Source organism: Symphodus melops (assembly GCF_947650265.1).
Source record: "Symphodus melops genome assembly, chromosome: 1".
Classification (NCBI taxonomy): Eukaryota; Metazoa; Chordata; class Actinopteri; order Labriformes; family Labridae; genus Symphodus; species Symphodus melops.
Genome location: NC_136691.1, coordinates 32176324 through 32202581, shown reverse-complemented (window position 1 = coordinate 32202581; position 26258 = coordinate 32176324). Strand labels below are relative to the sequence as shown.

The 26258-nt window shown below is 40.3% G+C and overlaps 1 protein-coding gene across 2 annotated transcripts; it reads right to left on the bottom strand.

Moving 5' to 3' along the window:
• Positions 1-3050: 3050 nt before the first annotated feature.
• On the bottom strand, positions 3051-24797 carry LOC306836759 (nuclear receptor subfamily 5 group A member 2-like). 2 transcript variants are annotated; one of them, XM_079364040.1, is made up of 7 exons: positions 24620-24797; positions 22488-22609; positions 21931-22072; positions 19795-20450; positions 6301-6420; positions 5234-5381; positions 3051-3410 (listed from the first exon to the last, which is right to left on the bottom strand). In XM_079364040.1, the coding sequence occupies exons 1-7, from the start codon at positions 24639-24641 to the stop codon at positions 3157-3159; spliced, it is 1464 nt and encodes a 487-aa protein (XP_079220166.1). In that variant the 5' UTR covers positions 24642-24797; the 3' UTR covers positions 3051-3156. The 2 variants fall into 2 exon arrangements, with proteins under 2 accessions (XP_079220166.1, XP_079220167.1); XM_079364041.1 differs by having other exon boundaries at positions 22488-22606.
• Between the last annotated feature and the right edge of the window lie 1461 nt (positions 24798-26258).

Genomic DNA, 26258 nt, shown 5'->3' with positions numbered 1-26258 from the left:
GTGAACAAAAGCAAAAAACAAAGCGATATCAAGAGAATTAGCTCCACAACATCAGCCATTTGACCTCGACATAAAGCAGAGAACTTTTTTATAGAGTTGAAATGTTATCTTCTTTTTGCAGTAGATCTTCACTTCACAACATAAATATACTATACAAAGTGAAAACACAACAGCTGTCTTGAATGGAAAACATGTAGTAATGTGTTTGTGTTTGTGTGTGTGTGTGTGTGTGTGTGTGTGTGTGTGTGTGTGTGTGTGTGTGTGTGCATGTGTGTGTCTATATTAGTGTGTATTAGGCAGACATTAAGTTAAGGCAGGGAGAGTGATTGTCTACAATACTGTAAATTCATGAACAAAGACTGATTTTAAATGTCCACAGTGAGACAGTTGAGCTGCACAATATTCATCACACAACACACACACACACACACACACACACACACACACACACACACAGACTCTGTGTGTCTGACTGTAATGACAGTGACAGTCAACATCAGTTACATTGTCTTCATCGCTGAGAGTCATGTGCTTTATAAAAAAGGGAGGGGGGGTCACTCTTTAGAAATCCACTTTGATACTTTTAAACAGAAAGAAACACTGACTGCTGCAGAATGCAGTGCGCAGTTTTGGAGCTATGTCAGCTGTCTGATACTGTGTGTCGGGCTGATAAGGAACCAGAGAGTTTGGTGACTTTACAGTCACAGATCATCTGGATTAAGAGTGCTGACTCGTTTATTAATTGGTCGAATAAATAAAAGGCTTGTGGCGTTGTGCACACTGACAGGTAACTGTTTTGCAGTTTGAAAAACAATCAACCAATCAGAGGGAAGCAGACATGATTAATATAAGAGACGCCCACATAAGTAACTGTCCAGCAACAACCAAGAGGAATGTCAGACAAATGTCCACAAAAAACCTCGACAGGCGCAGAAGAGGCGAGGCAGGGGAAACTGTTTTAAATTGACCATATCTACGGAAGCCCCAAGTGGACATACATCCATCTACTTTATTTCACTCGGTTATCCTGGTAAATTTCAGATGTATCCTCGAGACCTGGACTTGTTTGTCTGGTAGTGATCGGCGAGGAACGCTGGTTTTCCTGTCAGAACATATTTCTCACGATCTCAAGAAAACGACTGAAAGTAACTCTTCATCGCACGACCACCAGCAGAGTCAATCAACAGATAACATGAAAAATCCGGATCTCCAGAAAACGGCTGAGAAGATTCACTTGTGATGATAGGAACACAGACTAAATTTCACTTTTATTGAAGAGTGTACTATTAAGGCTTCCGTACTTGTCCCTATTTTGCACGGAGTCAGCACGACCTCGTGTAAAATTTAAATCAACCCCACATATTTGCCTGTTAAGGCTCTTTACTTGTGTTAGAGAGTGTGTTCCCACCAGACAATAATCAATAAACCTTTGAATGATAGAAAACGTTCCATAAGACATGCTGCCAATCTTTTCATCCATCTTATCCTGATCACACTTTAGCCCTGTGAAACGTTTGAGCCTGCACCTCCTACAGATCAGCCTCTGTGATGTGAAGTTGGAAAAATAAATATTGAAAATGAAAATTGAAATTTCTCAGCCTTCAAACTCTGATCAGTCGATCCACACACAGTCACAGGTGACACAGTGTGAGCGGGAACAGGTCAGGTCAAATGTGTCTCTCACCTCTCTCTTTGTCACACACTGTCTCTCACTGTTTGTCATCCTTAAAGCATCACTCGCTCTATATGAGCTTTTTAAAGTCAGTCTGTTGTTCACTATATAAAGACGTGAAAGACGCTACACAATAAAACTAATCTAAGCTGAACTCCACCATGCTTTGATGTTTTGTGAGTGGAGAACTGTTAGTGCCATTAGGCATAAAACAGTCTGCGAAATGAAACAGTAATAATAATCTAATTGATAATTGTCAAGAGACAGCGTTGGTGCCCTTCAAAACTTAAAAAGAAAGACATTTGAATGAAAGAAATCTTTTTTAAAGGAAAATATAATTTGTGAAAGAAGTGACAAAATCTATCATGAAAACAATTTAGTGTTTTATGATCGTGTCATCCTCTGATGCTCTCACTCCCAGCTCATCAAACACTTCGTCAAAAAAAACGAGGCTATACGTAAAAGTCTATTTATCATGTTTCTTAAATTGTCCAAAGTGTGACTTTGTTAATAATTGTTGCACTTGAATCAACAATCAACAGGATTTATTATCAGTCAGTGAGCTCAGAGCCTCGGGGTGAGGCGTACATACAGCACGCAAACAGAAGGAGCCTTCTGTCTGCGCTCTGTGGTCATTTCATTCTGCACAGTGTGGAAGAGTATGGATACAGCGTAGACTGCAAGTTTGAGCCTGACCAGCAAAACACAGGGAAGCCGATTAGATGTTTGAGGAACGATTGTGGAATTGGTTAGAAACTACAAACATTAAAGGTTTAATCTTGCACTGGGACAGAGGACGACATCCGAACAGCTGGACGCAGATCAGACGCGGTCGGACAGCAGCTAAAGAGAAGCGGAGGTCCGTGCCAGACTGAGCCGTCTGTGGATGCTTTTTGTAACGTCGACACTGAATTCACGAGAAGAAAGCATAAAGGAGCCTTCTGAGTAATTTTTTTGACTGTTCGGATTTCAGAAAAAAAAGAAAAGAAATAAAGTGTGGCTGTTTTATGAGGACATGAGAACATCTGGAGACAGTTTTGTCGCACGTAACCTTGACAACATGTCTTCCTCCCTGTCTAAACGTTAGCTGGGCAGCTTGGTCCTCTACGATGCCGGATCAATATTTGTCAATAAAAGATATTGTAGAAGTCTAACAGCAGACCTGAATTTATATTTTTGAAAACAGGGTACAAAATCCAGTTTATAAAGGTCGTATTTTATGAAGCTCTGCAGGATATGAAAACACCGACTATGAAAATCATTTCATAATCCCAAACTCTAAAGAACATTTTGTCCTTTTTTACCCAAACAAAAGCCCTCACAAAGAGGATCTGCTATGCCAATCTTTATATGATTTTCTTTCATTGCACTCACCCCCCCCCCACCCCCCCCCCCCCACACACACACACACACACACACACATACACACACACACACCCTCTGTCTCTCACCAAGCGAAACGACACATGACAGCAGAGCAGCCCTCACACACATGCTTGTTTTGCGTGCAGCATCTCGATGAGCAGGTTGTTGCAGGGCACCTCTCCGCTCAGGTGCATGTAGCACAGGTAGTCCTCGGCCTGCGTGCTCAGAGAGCGCAGCTCCGGCAGACGCACCACCAGCTGGGTGAACTTCTCCTGGAACTGAGGGTAGGTGGACAGAGTGTACTCCAGCAGGGCCCCGTTCACCTGCTCCTGGACGCCCTCCACAAAGGCCTGGTCCTCCAGGAGCTTCACATCTGCACACAGCAAAAATGAAAACGGCTCAGTGAGGGGAAACAACTGACTCAGTGATGTCACCCAGTTTAAGTGATGGTGATCGCCACATTGGAAAATGTATCTCAAATGTATTTTTCGGTCAGCCTAATAACAGTCAAAGAGGTGTGAAGATAAAGATGAGAACTATTCAGACCAAAAGCATCACTTGAAGCAGACGTGTGTTTGTGACCTTCGGCACTGAAGTCAAAGAAGGGGCAGAGAGCTCGACGGCTCACTTACTTAATGTATTCTGGTGTACTTTATGGATCGATGTGTCATGAAATTGTCTATGGTTTGGTAAAGGAAAACCAAAACATATTATTTAATCTCTTTAAATAAAAATATAAAATAAAACATAAACATTTGGAGGTGCTGAAGCAAACCGAAATCTGATTTAATAGATTTTCAGCAAACATTTGGTCTCAATACAAAGCTTTACCGTTCTCTGAACCAAATAGGAACAGACTCGTCTGACTTTTACTGCTCATGAAAACATTTATCAAGTGTATTAATTTATCTGCTGTAATGAAGACTCGGATCTTTGATCATTTGTTCATTACATGCTGTTGTTACGAATAAACAATTTGCCCTTTTGTACAATCGGATGGGCCATTTGGGTTACAGCTTTTTTAAGGTGAAATATTTGCGCTCAAGAATCATCAGCACATTTTCTTTCAGAGAAATTCTTCAATGAATGACCCTTAATGTTATGTGCTTGAACATTATATAAACTAGCGTTACAATTTATTTCAGGATCGTGGTATGCACACATTCATTGATGGTATAGATTTTATATCCAGTATTTACTGTGTTTATACTTTATGTAAAGAAATATGAGCGAGTACAGTGTGTGGGTGGATGTGAGTGTGTGTGCGTGTGTGTGTGTGTGTGTGAGACAATAGCCTGGCCCTCCGGTGGACCAGCATTCAGCATCAGCTGAGCCCAGCTCTGAGAATCCATTCACACAGTAATTAAATGTTTTGAATCAATGTTCTGAATCATCTTTTCATACTGCTTAAGGGCAATTAAATTACCCCCGAAGCTGACTCTGAAGACGAGGGAGAGCGTGCGCGAGCAAAGCAGCCACAGGCAGAGACAGCAAATATTTTCTGCCCATATATGACAAGTGCTCTCACCATTCAAAAGCTCTTTGTTCCTGCTCTGCCAGCGCTAAACAGCAAACACTTCTGGGAATCTGGGCAAGCCACATCTATGCTCTCTCCATCTGCACAAACCGCCACATGAATGTCGGCCCTGCCATTGAGTGATAGAGCCATCCATTAGGCTTCTTTTGAATGCCATTAGTGGACAATGGAGGAGGATGTCTTTGTTAATATTGGCTTTTGTCAACCCGAGAAATTTAATTAAGTGAATTTATTGGAGAGAAAAAAGGCCAGTTTGGAAAACACTTGTAACCTTACAGATAAATTGGTATGACAGATAATCTGCAATTGTGACATTTTTTTTCATTAAGATGTCAGTCTTGCTTTTCAAATTCCGCTAAAGGACAGCATCAGTATGATCCCACAGCCAGACCGGGTTGATTGATTTTTACATGCAAACACTTTTTTGAAAAATCATCAGCAACACACGTGTAAACTCAGTAATTCACCGATGGGTCAGTCGATGCTGAATGTTTTTCTACATAAAATATTTAAGGAGGAGAATGTACGATATTTATATGAAAACAGTTTGAGCTCTTTCCGCTCCTCAGTTGATGTTTTCTTTGCATCAACTGTTTGCCAATGACCATCACTGAGTTGAAGTCATTTTTTAATCAAGCACAGACACGAGGCAAACTCACTTGGGTTGAAAAGGAGGAGGAATTTCAGACAGGCGATCTCTCTGCGGTCCACCTGCAGCGCCCGCAGCCTCGCCGCCAGCTCCTGACCTCTCTGGACCAGACCGGACAGAGTGGCCTCAGCTTGGGACAGAACGAACGACAACTCCACCTGAAAACAGACTTTGGGTTATTTACTGTTCAATTCATAAACATGGAAACTGAGGACTTAAATCAAGAATAGTTCTACTTTTGTACTGAGCCATCACTCAGAAACAGGAAATGATTCTTTGTCAGTTGTTACTTCTGAGGAACTTTTTCAAATTTAAAAAATAACTAAGAATTAACCTTAAAGTTACAAATCAAGCACTAAATTAATACAGTATGTCTAATATATATATTAAATATTTCAAATGTTAATTATTGGGGCCATTTAAAGAATTGGACAGCAACTTGGACCTTTTGTTATTTTGCAAATTAAGAATTAAGTCAAAATGTTAATGAGGGTTAAATTGATGTGTTGTAGTTTGGTCTTCAAGAAGAGAGAAAAAAAAATCCAGAAATCCAGAGTTAAGTAAAAACATTGACATGACAGGGACAGAGAGAGAGAGCGGAGAGCGACATGCAGGAAAGGAGCTACAGGTTGGACACAAACTTGCACCGCTGGCCTTCCAGGACTCCCGCCTCTGTACATAGAGAGCGCACGCCAACCACTAGCCCACCAGCGCCTCAAAATATTGAGATTCAAGCTAAATGTTTGGTCTAAAGCCAAAATATGACAATAAAGTCAAGGTCTTAATTAAAGCTATAAACATGGCACGATGACCTGTGGTAACCACTTCCTGTCATTGGTGAAGCTTTTAACTGTGATTGGTCATCATGCATGGCAAGAGATGCTAATACCAAAAGAAACAATTCTGATAAACAACACACAGGGGTTTTTTTTTCTGGACTAAAAAGATGATCAAATGAGTTTGTAACATCCTTCTAAACAATTGCTGTTTTAGTTTTGAATTCGAGAGCCGTATGACTTCAAAGATTTTTGCGTACACTGCAGGAGGATGATGGGAAGTGTGTGAGGGAGGTGTTACCTCTTGGCCGGTCACCAGCAGGATGCTGTCTTCCTGTCCGTGTTGCACTTGTCTGAAAATGTGATCCAGGACCAGAAGTTCAGACCAGCAGTTATGGAGCAGCTTCATTTGATCTCCCACCTTCAGGAAGCAAACGCACACATAAACACACATGGTCAGAGACGTAAGCCAAATTCAGACTGCCTGTTGAACACGACAGTGACATCCTGCCTCTAATACGAGCCAGAGCTGTATCCATGGTTTACAGTTCATTTAATAGATGTAATACTCAGACCAAATGAAGTGTGTATCTCTTAAAATCTAGTAGTTTTTGTAGCAGATGCTAATTTGCGACCCCCGTCCTTAGAAGGGCTTTTATGTAAATTAAAGATTGAAACAGTAAAGAGGACAAAAACAATGTAGGTAGAGAAAGATCCAATAAGACGCACAGGTAGCAAGGACACCGCTTCAAACGCTGTCATGGAATCAAAATGAAAGAACAAAGATGTTAAGAGGGCGGAGCTTGATAACAGGGCTATTCACAAGCTAAATGTTACTTTATTCTAATGTTTACTTAGTCCATGCACATATTCATTCTTACACTGTCCCATATTTGGCAAAAACTAAACCTGTCTCCTCGAGATAACTTGTGTTAATGATTTACCTGATACCCTAAACACCTTTTAAACTGCCTTTTAAAGTTACATCTTCCACACAATGTAACACACAGAGAGGTATAATAGACTGGCAAAGGTCCTAAAATCCATAGGTGAGCTAGCATTTCAGCGATATGGGTTCCTAACTCTAAAAGTCAATAATGGCTTTTGAATGGGTTTGTAGTTAGACGTCTGAAATAAGGTCTGTGTTTAACACAAGCTGAAGAGATGTTGATGTTTTGTTAGACGAGATAAACTATGTTAGCTAAGACCCTAAGACTGAAACTACAGTGGTTGTCGCAGACATTACACGTCATCTAGACAGGAACTCTCTCACTAATCCTCCTTCCAGCCTCTATAACCTTGTGGTTCACATTGTGTACTTTGTTTTATTCAAAATGCATTTAGAGACATTTCTCTGTTAAAATATAGAAAGAATGCTATTTCACAACTTTTTTAAATGATTAATTGAACTTTTATTGAAATTTGTGCAAAATATTTAATTAAGTCCGAATTTATATGTGGGAATAAACCGGAGCGTCCCGGAGAAAAAAAAAACCCCACGCAGACCCAGAGTGAACAGGTCAAGTCCTGCAAGCAGAAAGTAGCCGGCTTCAGACTGTCAGGACTCTACATGTCCCCACTGTGCCTGCTTGGCCTGTTACAGCCGGTGTGTCGGGGCAGCTGGAGGTTGGGGATGGAGAGGCTGAGGTGGTCACATATGGAGCAGCATCTGTTTTTTTCTGATGCTTGTATTGGCGACGACCACTTGGAGTGAAGGCCTTCTTGATCTTCCTCCAGGTAGAGATCTTGTCCTGCTCGCACAGTTTTAACTCCTCTGCTGCAGGTTTAGCGCACAGCTCCAGGCTCTCCTCAGGTTGAAGCCTGATCTCCTCCACTTCCTTCTGGAGGCTCTCAGCCCTCAACAGTTGGGCCTCCTCTTGTTTTGGGAGGTCTTCCACCTTCTTCTGCAGCGCCTGACTTGTCTCCTCCTGTGCTCTGAGTCCAGAGGACAGGTCAAGGCAGCTGCTCTCCAACACCTCATCACTCAGGACCTCTTCCTTGATCCCCTACGTCTCCTGCACAGCGGCACGTTGTCAACAAACTGTTGTCATGGAGACAGGACGGACCTGCAGCGCTTCATGCTCACTCTCCTGAGTGCAGATAAACAGGAAGTGAGTTTGGTCCGTGGTCACTAAACTATGGTGACGTAAAGCTCGCTGTTTTTGCGGGGGACTACTCTGACTGCTGAAAGTTGCGGGGAAATTTGATTGATAAACATTTGCAGTGATTGGACAAAATTGCAAGGTCGCCCAGAAATTGCGGGGATTAGTCGAATTTGTGTGAATTGTTGTGATCGCAGCATTGCGACTTCCTGGAGGGACTGAACAGTGATTAGCTCATGTCTCCATCCACACACACTGTTTTTTGGAGTATTTAAACAAAGCTCAGCTTCCAAAGATGTTTTCTGAACAAAGAACAAAGTGTTTTTCAGAGCTCTTGCAAATATTAGGTAAATAAACAATTTATTAAGCTAATGTTTAGCTAGCTTGTCAAATCCGCTGATTAGATCGATGAAGCATAACGGTCGTGACGTCACACGCAACCGACCGCAGTGTAGTTCGCTGAAGCATAAGCTTAGCTTTTTACTTCTCTCGGCTGCATTAACTCTTCAAACTTGATATAAGTGGTGTTCATCTATAAAGATTATCCAGCTGAACAAAACCGCTACAGGCCAGAGAAGCAGAACAGAGCTGTGTGTGTGCATGCCTCAGTCTGTGTGTACGTGAAGCTCCTGATGTGTGCTCACATTCTGTGCCTTCAGTGCTGTAATGCTTTGTTAATTTAAACACTGAGACACCTGTGTCACGCCATTTCGGATGCAATGTCTTAGTACAAAGGTGTTAATGACGTTACAAACTAAGATACAGTGCAACATTAATAAAATGGCTACGACTCATGGTTAATGTACTTGAGCGCTTTTCTCATCTTCTCACGACTCGACACCTCAGTTCACATCAACATTTTCACACACTGATGGCAGTAGTTGCTATATAAAGTCCAGTATTAATTAATCCATTCAGTGACAATCATACGCCACCGACGAATTAGAGGGAGCAATTGAGTGTGAAGTATCTTGCCTAAGGACACATGGGAAATGGGGCTGGGACCCTGACCTGTCGGTTGAGAGACGACTGCCTCATGGGACCAAGCCACGTGGGACTCATGACCATTTTCAACAGTGATTTAATCTGCCCATCATATTCACAACTTGATCTTTCTTTCAGTAAAAAAACAAACAAACACCTGGCAATTATTTTCAACAAAAAGCAGCAAATCAATCCCTGATATTCCTGTTTAAAGAGTAGCTGAAGTATCTATCTATCTATCTATCTATCTATCTATCTATCTATCTATCTATCTATCTATCTATCTATCTATCTATCTATCTATCTATCTATCTATCTATCTATCTATCTATCTATCTATATCTATCAAACACACATTTTCAACTTTTCAGATCACAGTAATAGCACATTGTTTCATTTGAATTTAATTACGTGTCCATAAAAACAACAGTTCTGAATGTATTGTTTGAGAGGCCGTTCAGAAATCCAGAAACTTTGTATAATAAGGAGACCAGAAAAATGTGTACAGAAAAAAACAAAGTGATGCTGGTAGTTTGTAAATGTGTGCTACTTCTATGTTGTGGATTTACGAGCATTGTCTTAGACCTCATCAACCTGCTCACCTCTCCCTCAACCCCCACCTCTCCTGGTCACATCTGCTCTACACTGGGGGGGATGGGTGTGTGTGTTTTTAGATTGAGCCCCCCTCCCTCCTTCTTGTTGCAATGTTGTTTGTAAACCGAAGGACACGGCGGCCGTGTAATTCTACAGCCACAGCTGCTAATAGGTCCAGACACACATTCATCTGACACAGAGTTGACAGAATTACTGTGCACCTGAATGAAACTATATATCAGACGCAGAGGCGAGGGTCCAATCTTGTTGGCCACACACTCATCTGGACTGGAGCTGTGGTGGGGGTGTGTGTACGGTGATAAAGGAGGAGGGTTAAGGAAGCAAGAGGTCTCAGCGACCTCCTGCGCTTCCTCTCCAAGAGCAGTGAGACACTCAGCCAAAGAATCCGTCTGAAAAACGCTTCAACGAGTTGAACGCGGAGAGAAAGAGAGGCTTTATTTATTTTGAAGGTTTATTTGGGGCTTTTTATGCCTTTACTTTAGAGATAGGACAGTGGATAGATTTAGACATGCTGAAGCGAGAGAGTGGGAAATGACATGCAGGAAAAGAGCCACAGGTCAGATTCAAATCCGGGCCGTAAGCTAAGAGGACTAGCCTCTGAACATGAGGCATGCACACTTATTGCTAGGCTACTCCAAAGTAATGTTTCTGTCTGTCCGTCTTTGAGAGTAGAACTGGGTTTGCCTGATATAAATCAGGTTGTAAACCTGCAAGCTTTCACGTTGTCCTGTGAGACTCATACTCAGCCATTAAGCTAACATTATAAGGACTGCCACAGAAAATAAAAAGTGTGTTTGCTGCACATGGTTAAAGGATGGAAACTGCACTGTCTCTCGGCAGTGGAAGAGGAGTTATTTATTTCTATAAAAGTTTAGTGTGGAGTTTAATGGGAAGGCTCACAGACATGATGAAGCAGAGAAGAGAAACAAATCAAGTTTTCAGAGAGTTCATTTCCCATCATGCCTCTCTTCATTTGCTTATCATGTCATCAGAAGAGAAGGTACCGCAGTTCAAACCAAGAGAATAAATGAGATATCATGTTGATAAGTTCTCATTATCAAAATGACATATATTGTACAGTTTTGATTTTCTCACATCTCCACTTTAAACTAATCAACACTGTCAGAGGGCTTTGATTGACAAACTATTTCCGAATGTTTGGGACACATTTCTTATTTTTATTTTCTAATTTGGCATCAATAGTCTACAGTGGTATTTCAGTTTGTTTGCTGGCGTATTGTTTGACGCTTCATTCTCAGAAAGGATAAAAAAACAGTCAACCTTTTTGTTTGTGATGTTTACGTCAATCAACCATTTTGGATCAATTTATACGTAGTTCAGCAACCTGTAGCAGCCCCTGGTGATTGGCTGATTTTCAAAAGTTAGACGTTAGGTCAAACAACAGATTGGGATGTAACATGGTATGATGTGTTGATCCTGTTTGCTAAAGGTGTAATATACTCTGTCCGTTGCTTCAGTTTTAGTAACAAGCGCTGGTGTTGTTTGGGACATTTAATCATCATAATAGCCTTGCATTGACAACATTGACACAAAGATCATAGTGTCTTTAAACTCCAACTCGTCAAGACAGGATTCATCCTGTGCAGCAACAACGCCTCCAAAGAAGACCAGAAACAACGATTTCAATACATCAGGTCTGGATGCCACCTGCTTTCTGGCCCTACACATCATGGTCCTACCCATCATGCCTGACAATCTGGCTGTCTTTGCATAACGTGAAATGAAGTATAGTGTGACAGTTTTCAAGCCTGTCCTATAAAAAGTCACGTCAGTGGACGTGCGGATCAGCAAGCTTTCAAAAGCTGTCACAGTTCAGTATTTATATTAGCTGTGTTTGGAGATCAATAATTAATGAGAGCTGTGATAAACTGCTCTAAGAAGTCTCATTTACCAACAGACTGTGGCCACAGGACGGGCTAGATTTCAGTTGAGGTTTAGAATAACAAAGGTCATCAATAATCTGAATGGGTTGAGCAAAACAACCAAACAAGAAAGGAGACACTCACCAGAACTATATATTAGCAGTCGTAGTTTTACCATAACACATTACCACTAACCATCAGTATAAATGTGTTAGGGCCCGACTGATATGGGATATTTGGGGCCTATACCGATATTTGGAAGAAACAAAATCTGATACTAATATATCCGCCGATATCTTTCTTAGATGTATGTTCAATCTGAGAAAGATAAATATTTATAAAATAATGCTGTGGATTGATCGCTCAGATGAGGATCAATCACTTGCAGAAAAAATAAACAGTATGATGAAGACAAGATGGTTACTCATCTGGAAAGTAACCAGTGTATGTGCATGCATCACAGCTTGACACGCTGGACAGCGATAATACTTGTTGTAATCCAAAGAGGACCCTCTGCTGGTGGAAGAGAAATGCTAGTGTAGTGCAAGTGATGCTTTATAAAATGCTATTTAACTGGTAAATAATCTCATGGGATCGGCACATATCTGTGACAAAATTAGCCGATAACGATGGTCACTGAATATGTTAATATGGGCTCAATCCAGCTCCAAAACCTTGTATTTCTTCAGACACAGACATTGAAACTTTTTATCACAAACTTGTAGAGGAAGCAATTTGGATAATTAAGAATAAGTGTTGTACACTTCTGAAAACAGATTCTGTGGATGGGTTTTCCTCTCAGTACTTGTCTGCGGCACATGCTCACGTCAGAGCATTATGATTTGCAATAGAACTGTTTGATATGTATTTATTAAAAAGCCACCATATCTGGTAACACTTCAAACTTGTTGGTATGGGCATTTAGATGTTAAATGTAAAAGCAAACTGCCAAGAGTGGTCAATACAGCCAGTCAAATCATAGGGAAACCACAGATGCTGCTTTGTAACAGGCTTGGAGAACACTAAAAAGAAAGCTCACAACATATTAAGCGAGGGCTCTCATCCATTGCACTCCCAGTCTGAAGTGCTTCTATCAGACATCCAAGAGCCACAAAAAAAAAGAAATAGCTTATAAAGCTTATAAAACACATTTGTCCAGAATAGAAAAAAATATTTAAATTCATAAAGGACGAAACGAAAAAACTATCATAACAAAACGAACATTTTATAAAATGACTCTCTTAAAACTGGTTTATTATTGTACTAAATTATTTTCAAACCACGTTGACTGTGATGTTGTCAAGGACAACCGGCGCTCTCCTGCTTTCTTGCTGTGCTTGAATGTTGTCTTGTTTTCCCGAACGTTTTGTTCTCTGTTCTTGTGAAAGACAATTATGCACATTGTGGATCAATAAAGTTCTATTCTACTCAACATTAACTAGTTGTAGCATGCTAACTGGTAACAGCTAACAGCTTATTGGTCAGTATGAAGCACTTATTAGTAGCTCATTCTACATGACTGTAGTCTATTGCTGATAGGACATTAAGAGTTTTACTGCTCATTGATAGAAAGTAAGGACGTTTTTGAACATGAATTATGATCTTATGCTTTGTTTACTTGGACCACACTAAACAATTCATATTTAGGTTTTGAGGGGCAAACTCTTAGTTTGTTTTTTATCCTGCACCATGAGACCAATGCAACTTTGTTCTTATCTGCACTGTAAAGCTCAAGTTTGAATGACAACAAAGAACGTGTAAGTCTCAATGGCCTATCAGCTATGGACTGTGGTCATCTAGATTTAGGTACTAAAAGCCACCACTGGAAGGGTTTCAATCAAAACAATAAAAAAGATGACGTTGAGGCTGGCGAGGAATCATGGGACTTCTTCTCTCTGCTGTTCTACTGAGTGAGGAAGTTGAAAGAAGATCATGTAAATTAACACGTAGGACTCTCTCAGCACTTTGTCAAGCTCTCTCGTTCCTCCCCATGTTTACGCGAGCGTAAGAAAGGAAATAGAAAAGGCGTGTGAAAATGAGAAATAATGTTGCAACTCGTCTTGATGCTTCCCGATGCGTTCGGTCGGACACTCGAATACAAAAACAAAACTGCATGAAGCTGATTTTGTCTGTGATGAAGTATAGAAAGTATCAGAAAGTGTTTCTGTTTTATTGCTCAGAGGAGACATCATGACTTCTACTTTTGAGAAAAACTGAACTGTTTTTTTTTGTTTTGTTTTTTTAATAGACTATCTCAAGTACATTTCCTTAAGCAGCTGATGATCATCTTATTTGTTTAACAGGTGAACGGCGGGCCAATCAGAACGCAGGACGAAGGCCTTTCTGTTCACGGTTCAACAACAATGTAGTCGAGTGCAGCGCCGAGCTGCAGTGGAGAGCCCGCATTTCCCCGTTATCGTCTGCATGGAATGTAATTATCCAGTGCAGGGAAACAGCTCTCTCTCTCTGTGAGACTTTCTTGGCAGAAAATGCACGCTTTGTTCTCACTGTCCATCTTGGCTGTTCACTGTGCACAAAAATATTCTGACGCGTAACGGAAATGCATCAGAAATACACACGCGTCTGATGATATAAAATATAAACGTAGTGAGGTTAGAAAAATGGAACAATTATGGATGGACTGGTGAATGGAAAATGGACTTGAGCTTGTAGAGCTCTTCTTTAGTCTACTGACGATCAGAGCACTTTTACACTGCATGTCACACCTACCATTCACACACCGATGGCTGGTTGTCATGTTTGTTATGTGTATTAACCATCAACTAACTAATCTCGTTCATACACATTTATACGCAGCAGTGGGTAATAATCAAACAAGTTGCTCGCCTGAGCTGGGGGATCGAACGCTTGAACTTCTAGTTGAGAGACGACAACTCAAACAAACTGAGCTGAAGCCGCCTTCAAACTGGATGAGACCTTTTTCCCAGTAAGCTGTGACAGCATGGCAGTAGTGTCCTTCCATGTGTTTATTTCATGGAGTGAGTCATTTGTACAAATGATCAGATCCTGTTTTTTTTTTTGTTTTTTTTAAATACAGTAAGAACGACTAATAAAGTTATTTTTCGTCTCTGAGTTAATTAAGCGTCATTTTGACTATTCATGTTGACAAACTTCAAGTGTTTGCAGTTTGAGATTCATGACTGAATTCAAACCGTTGGCTGGATCAAAAGTTCGACAGATTGTTTTCTGACATTCTATCAGGTAGAATTATTTTCAGTTTTTTTTTTTTTTTTTTCCTTATCCCCCCCTTTCCACCTTTTCAAACAGTCCCCCTATGGTCTATATGAAACATCTGTGCTTTGGTCCAAATATAACATCAACAATCGAGCACCAGAGGAGTTTGGTGACCCTGTAGAAACCAGCTCTCTCTGAACGCTCCGTGTGTCTCTTCAAATGCAAGGAAACCCCCCGTGAGTTTTCCCAATAGACTTCATTCCTTTGCTATATTGAGAATAAAAATGGTGGACCTGCGCATTGATTGAAGCATTATTATTATAAGGACTGGAAGGGTAGAATATAATATAATCAAAGATTTTAATGGAGAATAAAAATGAAAAAAGCACCTACAATGTTATTTTATAAAAACAGTTCAAACATAAATGTAGATTCTTGTTTTGTTTTCTTTATAAATGAGTGAATAACTTAAAGTTATAATATACAGAATTTGGTTGCTAATGTTTACATTAAAATATGTAAATGAATTAAACATGGACTGAGTCTATGTTATGTATGGCTCATATATATATATATATATATATAAAATTGTCGACTTTAATTAGCAGAGAAATTGGGGGGGTAGCAGAGAGAATCTCTCCCATGATTCCTCGCCAGCCTTGACATCATCTTTTGTTGATTTGATTAAGAGCCCGTTTGAAATACACTTAAACACAAACTAAACCAGTTTAAGAGATACAAGAACTAACTGTGCTTGTTGAACATATCAAAATGTGTCTTTAAGCAGTCATTCAGGGATAACCTTTACATGCAATTATTCATAAATAATTTACTGTCAGTATAGCTCATAGCCACGAACAGTTAGGGTGGAACAAAAACCATCTCTTGAGACCTAGTAGCTGCGCTGCCGAATTAATCAGAGATGTGACACGCAAACATGTCAGTTTAAAATGAATGATCTTCATATTCAATCTGTAAATACTTTGATATCACTATTCTTACTTTACCCATGGGTTAAATGAATCCAGCTGTCAGCTTGTGTGTTTTATCCAGATTAACAAGAACAGAAAGTGAATGAGTTGCCTGGGTTGATGGCCTCGGCTCAGACTGAAGAGGCTGAGGAGCGATGGCTCTGAAAAAACCCAGATTTTTGTCCTTAGCGTCTAAGACAGGATCCCTCTGGAGGAGGAGTTCTTTTAAATTAAAAGGTGAAACAGCTGCTGCGACACGACATTCAAAGACACACGACTACATTGACTAAGACATTCATTTCAAGCTGCACAACATGGGACTTGACAGTCCAAGGAGTATGTGTCTTTAAAGAGTGAGACAGGTATCAGCTGCTTTAAGACAGCACCTTACTGCTTAACAGAAAGGTCTGTCTTCTGAGGATGCATCAGTAATGAAGAGGAGCCTTTTAGCAAAGCATCCCGCAGCATGCAACAAATCTGCTCAGTCCAACACTGTGTTCTTTGTTTCTGGGAAAGGAAAGATACAGACGAAGCAAAAACTTAAAGTCTTTATCACTTTTTGTCTTTTCTGGGGTTGAATGGTATCAGGACAAAGAGGGGAGATTAAAATGTTATGAAATCCTTTTTTTAGACTATATTCATTCTGCAGGAACACGAGCTGCCAGGGTGCAAAAATGTCAGAAAACCTATTGTTTCCTGCATCACATTGTTTGAGTCAATGCTGCATTTTGAGTTCACTCTGCTGACATTTTGGTGAAGCACAAAGGCAGTCGGTATTGTCAGCAGAAACTGTTTGGATTCATTTTTTTTAAGGTGTTGACTAAAAAAAGTGTCATCACATCTTTCAGTTTACAATCCTCTCAGCCCTCTCTGCAGCAGATAAATAACACTGTGATACAATCACCAGAAATGACTGACAGTGTTAATTAATGTTAGATAACATTGTTAAGCAGCTTTCTGAGTAAATGTCCAGATCAATATCTAAGCAACAATGTTGAACAATTCAAAAATGACTGGTCTAGTCATGCAAAAGAAAATAAATTCTTTATACTTGATGCCACGTTCTTTTTTTAGTGGTGTAAAAAATGTCATAAGCTAAACGTAACAGAAGAAAAACAGGTAAAGCTATGTACATAGTGTACTTAAAAAGTGATTAGGTATCTGCCAACCTCGATAGGATACAATTAAAAACAATACCAAGTCATGCAATGTGATATGATCGGCAAAGTGTGTGTGTGTGTGTGTGCGTGCGTGCGTGTGTGTGCGTTTGTGTGTGTGCGTGTGTGCGTGTGCGTGCGTGTGCGTGCGTTTGTGTGTGTGCGTGCGTGTGTGTGCGTGTGAGTGTGTGTGTGTGTGCGCGTGTGTGTGTGTGTGTGTGTGAGTGTGAGTGTGTGTGCGCGTGTGTGTGTGTGTGTGTGTGTGCGTGTGAGCATGTGTGTGCGCGTGTGTGTGTGTGTGAGTGTGAGTGTGTGTGCGCGTGTGTGTGTGTGTGAGTGTGAGTGTGTGTGCGCGTGTGTGTGTGTGTGTGTGTGAGTGTGTGTGCGTGTGAGCATGTGTGTGTGTGTGCGTGTGAGTGTGTGTGCGCGTGTGTGTGCGTGTGTGTGAGTGTGTGCGTGTGTGTGCGCGCGTGTGTGTGCGTGCGTGTGTGTGTGTGTAGTCTGATCAGCTGTTCAGCCCAGAGCAAACACAGTGAGTAATGATACACTTACAAGGCCGATTGTGTTCCAGCACACGGCTCAAACAGGTTCAACCTTTTCGCAGCAGCGTTGTTTTTTTAGAGCAGAAATATCGTAACAGTTCATGTGAAGCAGTGAAGTAAAGGAAGGGAATAAAAACATCTGTGTATGGTCAGTTCTATCAGCCAGTACTGAACACTCTGTGTTAACATGGACCTATTAGGGATGCAGCCCATGTCAAGCACATTACATGGTGCAGCAACAAAACAATCAATATCAGGGCTGTCAGTGTTAACCTTACACTGTAAACAATAAGAAAGGAAGCCTGAGTGACATCACTAATCTGTTACTGCAGGGGGCTTTGGTCACCATGCTGGAGACGCTGTCTCAGTCTAACTGTCAGTCAACAGAGAGACAGGCTGAGAGCTGGAGCTGACACACGTTACATTTCACCATCCTTCAGATCAATCAAGGGCTGAACTAAACATACTTTATATCCTTCAAAACGGATGAGTTGATGAAGACAAGAACTAACAGATCAAAATAAATTTTCTGTAACAGGCTGGGAACATGTTATTTTCTGCTGTTAAACTGTTTGTTTTTTAATATGGTGTGTATGTGACATACAGCCTCAAGTGGACATTCGACGAACTGCAGTTTGTTGCCATTTCAGCATTGGATTTCAACACCGGAGGTGACGTTAACTTGTTAATAATTATGGGATTAACCTCCCAAAGGATTTTTAATCCCATTAATTATGTGCTATTTTGTCTCTTTAGACTCACCATTGGTGGTGGAGAAGAGCAAACGGCAAGTCAAAGTAATATGTCCCACATGACACTCACATTTGACTTTTATAAAGCTCCTTTTAGATGCTTGAATTTACATGTTATCCTCTATAAATCCATCTTTCCTTTGTTAAACAGAGTAACCTTCAATATACCAGGAGTTCTTTTTTTTCTTTCAAAATAAAAGCAGGCTTGAAGCCAAACAAAGAGTAAAAGTACCTTTAGTTTGAGACAGAACAAACATTTTCAAAAACCAAACAATTGTTTGATAAAATACAAAATAATGGAATTTCTGACCTGAGATTGAAAATGTGCTAAATTTTAGTTAACAGTTAAAATTCAGCGATTAATCCTTTTTCTGTCTTTTTGTATTGTTTGACCGTACTCATTAACAAATGTGAAAATGTATAAGTTAATAACAATGGTATACTTTAGAAGATTTGACTCCACACAGGTGGACAAACAGAACAAAAGAAATATCCCGCCCTCACATGAAGTGTAAACTGCAGCATCATTTTTAAGTCTGAGTTTCTCCTGACAGCCCCTTTGGAGAATCTCTGTGATCTGAGTGAGACACAGCAGCAGGATATAACCAGCACAATTCACCTCGAGTAAGTGTGTGTGTGTGTGAGTGTGTGTGTGTGTGTGTGTGTGTGTGGGGGGGGGGGGGGGGGGGGGGGTTGGTGCACGACCATAGACTGTATGCACGCGGACATTACAATCTAATCTGCTGCATTATGTTTTCTGTTTTCCAGTATGTCCTCCTCCTGCTCGTTATATGATATTGTGATTCTTTCATAAAAACTATATTCCAAAGTTTAGTGAAGGATCTCCTCCCACACACACACACACACAAACACACACACACACACACACACACACACACACATGGTCTCCAGTCTGTTGTGTTTGTCTCTAAAATGACTCCTCTGACAGAACTACAGATGTATGAGTCAACCATCTATAAGCAGAACACATTCATTATACTTCATCATCAGAGTCTGTGAGCCTGTGAACTTCATTAATACAGCCCTAAAACAAGCCATTTCATTATTCCTTATTCATTTATTGCAAGGCACGTAAACATGCTCGAGTGCTCTGAAATGATATCGTTGGAGTAAAGGAACAATTTAAACAAAACAAGATGACCTGTCACATGATATACAACGACTGACGCTCTCATTCATCTTCTGCTCTGCCGTGCAGCTCATTTTAAATATCTATGTTGAAGTAAAGAACGTGTTCTGACGGTACGGCCAGATTTCTGTGGGTGGAGGTTTGGGCTTTTAGAAGACCATGGTGGACCAGGTCTGGTCTGTTCTGTTCTGAGAAGACCTTTAAGCTTCAAGACGAGAAAACATTGAGGCCTTTATTTAATAAACGAGCAACACTTCTGAAAGATGCCCACGTGGAGCTTTTTAAGACACAGGGGGGGGAATATTTGTTTCTTATTTAGCAACACATGGATAGAGCAGGATCAGTATGAGCCAGGGTTGATGTTTGGGTGACAAAACCAAACTTGGAGATGGACTAAAAGCATGTGTTGTGTGTCAGTATAAAGATACAGAACATGTGACTCACCCTGAGCTCTTTGAAGAAGATGCAGCTCCGAGCCCACTCCACTATGGAGAAGAGGGTCTGGTCCGCCATGCGACACATTAGGCTGAAGTTGCTGGGCTTGTCCAAGCGTCCCCGTCCACCCTGCTCCTGCTGTAGGTGAGTCACGATCTTATTCTGCACCACCAGCTCGTCTGGATCGCAGCGCAGCAGCTCCAGCACCAGAGGAGGAAGGCTGGGGGGCTGCGGTGAGGCAGAGGGGTACATGTCTGGGTAGGTGTATCCTGTCAGAGACTCAGGGGAGCTGGTGTAGTCGGGACACTCGGCTTTGATGGCCCTGCTGGGGAAGGCTGTGTACTGGTACTGAGCAGTGATGGACACGTGGGACTGCATGGTCATGCCCAGGGAGGGGGGTCCGTAGAGGTTGGCCTCGTAGTCTGTGGGGGCGATGGAGCTCGGGGTGGAGGGGAGCAGACTTTTGGAGATGGTGGGCAGGCTGTGCAGGGTGCCGGTGAAGCTGTAGTCGGTCTGCACAGGAGAGGTCGGTGGAGGAGCCGCGCTCTCCAGCTTGAAGCCGTTGGAGCGTATCAAAGCCTTCTTCTGCTGCTTCAAGGCCCTGTCTCTCTTGTACATGGGGCCAAATTTATTCCTCCCCCCACGCATACGGTCTGCGCGCACCGCTGTCACACAAGAGAGGAGATGTGGGAAACAGATTTACAAACGAAACTCTTTTAAAATCTCCTTTACTGCCAAGATCCTCTGTGCAACACTCCTTCATGAGCTGCACAGTCAAATCATAACCCTTTTCCACCAGTATCCTCAGCTTTCCAACAGAGTAAACAACAGACTTGCTGGTCATTTTTTGCTTCCCTTTAAGGGCTGAGAAGATTCCCCAGAGTCTGTGCAGCTCTCCTCCTTCTTGTAGCCTAAATAGAGCTTTTGATTTAAAACAGGGGAGTCTCCCGAGCTTTATCAGTAAGTCAAGAATGTGTCCTTTTCTACGGAAGCAGGTGCTTTCCTGCATTGCTGTCTGGGAATTAATCTCATCCCATGTATTGGACACAATATGAGAGCCACCAGCCCAGAAACAATAAAAAAATACATGTTCTGATGTGCTTTAATGGACAAGTCTAATAAAAAGGTCTCAAAACTTAATACAGATTAATGAATGCGCTTTTTCTGCAATTGTAACGTGTGTGTGTGTGTGTGTGTGTGTGTGTGTGTGTGTGTGTGTGTGTGTAGGTGTGTGTGTGTGTGTGTGTGTGTGTGTGTGTGTGTGTGTGTGTGTAGGTGTGTGTGTGTCCTAACCCACCTTAAAAGTGCAATGTATAATAATAAACTAATATAACTAAACTAATATAACAATACACACTAGACTAGACTTATAATCCAATGATCAGTTAAATTAAAGAAGTCACTAACAATAGTAGATGTGACAATAGAAAAATAAATTATATTAACTCAAATGAAAGCACACATTAAATGCTGTTTCATCTCAAAAGTCATTTTGGTTTCAGAGTTTCAGATTTCAGGTATTTTATGAATTCAAAGCAAAAAAATAAAAAAATAGGTGCCTATTCTGGTGGTTAATAAATCTTAGTTATGTTTATTGAGTCAAAGGAAAACCATCCTGTGTTTAAATAAACTGATCAGCTAATGAGCAACCAATCTATTATCATATTGTTCAAGGCATTTTTTTTACCAATACTTTAGAGAAAACATTCGAGATTATATTGACTCCCATCTAAACGCTCACCATTAAAATAATGCTGTAAAAATATATAAATCTCAAGATCATATTGAAACTAAACTTGTAGTATTTGTGACATTTTTAACAAGCAGAGGGAGAATCGTACTGTGAGTGAGCACGTGCAGGGTAAGTGACATCACTCTGGCTTATTTCTTATTGGAGGAGGTGAAATTTTTACATTTGCCCCTTGTTACAATTTAACCTGGTCTCTCCTTCTAAGCGAACAAGTATAGGGTATTATAATTATTATTATTATTATTGTTGTTATTATTATTATTATTGTTATTATTATTATTATTGTTATTATTATTATTATTATTGTTATTATTATTATTATTGTTGTTATTATTATTATTCTTACAGTAATCTGTATAGTAGTAGTCGTAGCGGTACTATAGAGTGAAGCGTACCTTCTAGTCGCATCCCGACACTGAGACACTTCTGGAAGCGGCAGAAAGGACACCTCTTCCTCTGGGTTTTGTCTATCTTACACTCCTGGTTCTCCGCACATGTGTACCGTTTGTTGTTCTGCACTGTCCTCTTGAAGAAACCCTGCAAACACACGTGACGTTAAAAGAGAGCCAAAAAAAAACCCCATTTCGGACAGACAGAACGTTTAACATTATGAAGACCAACGCCTTCAAAACGAAGGGCCGCGGATTAAGCAGAAGCATTTATTCTGTATTTATTTTTAATAATTTACACTCAGGAATATGCCCTAGATAAAGCATTTTGGAATATGCAGAATGCAACATTTTTTTTATGAATTTTCACAAATAAATTAAATTATAACTTTACGATCAAAACACGGAGAAATCTCTTGAAATCCTGCAGTTACGGTGAAATAAAGTAAAATTAAAATAAAAAATCAGACATAAACTTCGGTAATGCATCATAAAAACAAAAATAAATTATCTTTTTTTCTCCTTCGTATCCCTCCGTGTTTCAGAGTCGTGATCAGTGTTACCTTGCAGCTCTCGCAGGTGAGCAGACCGTAGTGATAGCCCGACACTTTGTCTCCGCACACAGGACACAGCTCTTCCAGGTCTTCATCGTATGTGTATTCCATAACCTTCAGAGTCACTCCTGCTGCACGCACACACACACACATACACACACACACACACACACACACAAAACCATACACACACACACACACACACACACACACACACACACACACACACACAGAGATGGACACACAAGCACAAAAACACATTAATCCAACAAATTCAAAATGGTACTTTAAGAGTAAAATACAGATTATCCCCGCGCACAATGATCCATCAATACTCATTTATAAATGAGCTACATAGCTACATAAGAAAACGCATGAAAACACCTAAATGTGAGTTTAAAAAAAGATTTCAACTAGTGTATTTAGACATCTCAGATGTCTGACGGAATTCTCCTCGATGACACAAAATTGTGCACGTGCTTCTGTTTTGTTTTATTATAACAAATATGTTTGATCGTTTGATCTGCACATACAGTAGGTCTGATGTTAAAATGATTTTTTTTGTGTGTTTCAAAACTGAAACGTAGGCTATTTGTAAAACGCATCTGTCCGTGAGTTATTTTGTATGTATTCTTCATTGTTTTTGGGTGCATAGACCCGCAAAGATTTTTAAATTGAACGAATCATTCAAGAAGTCAAATCATGTTTATGGACATGTTGGATACATTCCGGAACATTGGAGTTTATAGTCCATCCTAAATATATGACTATAGATGTGTGATATCTGAATGATGGGATATTATTGCAGAGTTACACTGTAAATTGTGTATGGGCTGATTAATTAAATGAATAGAAATTACAAATGTTAAAATATCGCTGTATAAACTGCTCCGTGGGTGTGCTCTAAGTCAAAGGGTTTGCCTCCATAAATACAGACTTTTTTTCTTCTTTAAAGCAGTGAGGATTGGACGCACATCAAATACGGAGGATATTTAAAAAAAAATAAAAAAGCAGCAGCGAGGAAAATAATCAAGCGCGCTCAATGAATCCACGCCACAAATATTTTAATAATCACAATTAATTCTCTCTGTTTTTATTTCTCTCTTTGAACATCATTTTTATTTTGACTGCGGATCTGCTGAACATTAATTTAACCTAGGCCGACGGTTTCAACTTGTTTTTTTTTTGTTTTTTTAGGGAAATGTGTATTAAAGTAGACATTTGTAGGTTGTTCATTTTTTACGTTCACACGTGGTCATATTTCTATTCTTAGATGCATCCAGCAGATAGAGCTGCCTTCAATGACCGCAGATCACAGGTGAAGCTTTGATTAGGCAAGAAGAGTAAAGCCTCTCAGTCAGGAGGTTTAGCGAGTTTATGGAAATTTACATCGCAATTAAATAAACAAAATAGGCCAATAATACATCATGTGGTGCTAAACAGCCTGCATGGCGTCTTTTCACTGCGCAGAGCTCAGTGACACACAGCGGGTTATTTACCTGCTGCTTACAGCATACATATACTAAAGAGACCTGAGATAAACTGATAGACACACATAAAACAATCAAACACAGACACACAGAAGAAGTGAGTACGGGCCATAGTAAAGCAGTCCGTAGTTAATGCACGAGAGTGGGGCCGCGCGCTCGATCAGCAACACAGGTGTGTAGGTACAACGTCATCAGAAAAATAAAAACAACACCTAGAGAGATGATCACAATAAGATGAACATTAATTATCTATTAATTTACTTTCTTTCTGAAACGATTATGGTTTGAATCTGTGTTACAAACTGTTTATCAGCTGTCTAAATGATATATAAGCTTCATGTTAGCCTATTATCTAGAATAAGCTTTCTTTCTTTTTTTAATTTAGTCAGGTTTTAAATTGAACTGAGAGGCCATCATTAACGTCTTCTATTTATTCCTATAGATTTTTATAATTCTGATTTGACAGCCACTAGTTTAAATCTTTTTTTTTTCTTTTTTCTTTTTTTTATATAACACAAGGGTAAGGGATCTGTATTGTAAACCACCCTATTTTTATTTAGGTTTAAATTATTTCATGACTCGCACATTATTAATTGAAAATTCTTCCATGGACACTGCTGTGAACACACCAAACGAGTCAGACAGTCTTACCGTGAGATTTATCTCCCAACATCTGATCAGCAGCCAGTCGGTGAAGATTGTCTGATAATTTCTGGATGTCGCTGCAGCCTTGCAGCGGCCGCTGAGGAGGCAAATAAATGTTCAAAAAAAAGAGACACAAATCCGGATGGCCACTGTCTTTAACAATGCTGCCTCAAGAGCCAGCGGCTGCTCTGTGGTAAATAAGCCTTGGGGCGTGATGATGACCATGAAGATCTCAGAGTGAAACTCCCTCAGTCCGCTCGCTCTTTACTGTGATTCCCTTATCACAAAAGTTAGATTGCTGAAACGCTATTGGTGGACGTAGGGTCACGTGAGTGATCCTCGCAGCCTCCTCCGGGAGAGAAATGCCTGGACAGGATAGAGGAAGAGCGGTGCTGATGGAGGATACGCAATCACAGAAAGTGCTAAATGAAGCAGTTTTCAGGAAAAGAAAAACGAATAAATGAGAGCTTCTTTTCAATTTACTATCTGAATACAAGCGCAGATAGGTCTGATTTAAGGCCTGCCAGTTCAACTATAGCAAACACTCAAATGTGGATTTTAATATAATTTACTCAAAATGAACAGTCCTAAAGTGAGCAACTTTTACCAGGAGAATTATAGCTATATTTAAATTAGGGTAAACGAATTGTGTGGTTAGACCTTCAAACCTCGTGTTAACGAATTTCCCTCTGATGAATAAAGTATTTGTGATTCGGATTAAAGCCTGTGGGTCTGTGTTGGTGTCAGTCCCTGTGGACTCACTACTTCTTATCTCTTCGCTGATTTTGTCCTGTACATGTGTTGTTGGAGTTAAATGTCCACAAAAAATAATCATATCCTGCTTCTTTAGGAGTCAAATGTATCACTTCATTTGAATATTAGGCACTTTGAGCTGGAAATCATCTCTTCCGACATCTACGCCGACCTGACAGCAGCAGTTACAGCTCTAAAAATAACAAAAAAGAAGCCGTCAATCTTGAAGGTCACAAAGAGGCCTCACATTTAATCTCAGTCTGTTTCAGACCCATTTAAGGACACTTTGAATTCATCATTCAGTCAAAGGTGTGTATTGCGTAAGGTGTATGGCTTCTGCGCGCGCAGCGTTATTCATTTAGGCTCGGCTGCAAATCAATGTTCAACCTGTGAGATTTAATATGAGCCGTGCAGCTATCACCCTGTCATTACTCCAGACTGCATCTTTCACTTCACTGATAAACTTTGTAAAAATCACATCGAGCTACATGATCTAATAGACAGCGTTTGTGTGTGAACTTCTGTTTGAATATTAAAGTGTTATGACGACTTCTTTGGTTACACTGTAAGACCCTTTCACTTGAGAAAATATCATTTATCACCTATCTTCACAGAAAATACAAAGTAAAAATTAAACGGGAGATAAAGTGTGAATTGTAAATGTTCCTGAGAAGTCATCTTTCCGTTTAAGGTTATGCAACAAATTAAGATAAAAATGAAGGTGTTAACGCTGCTCTCTGTACATTTTTATTACATGCACAAACTAAAACATCTCTCAGTTTGTTCAGATATCACAACAGCTGTTTGGGCCCTTCTTCCCATAATTCATCTTTAAACCACATTTAACAATCAAATGCACTCAAACGCCTTTGTTGTCTAAGTCACAAATAGA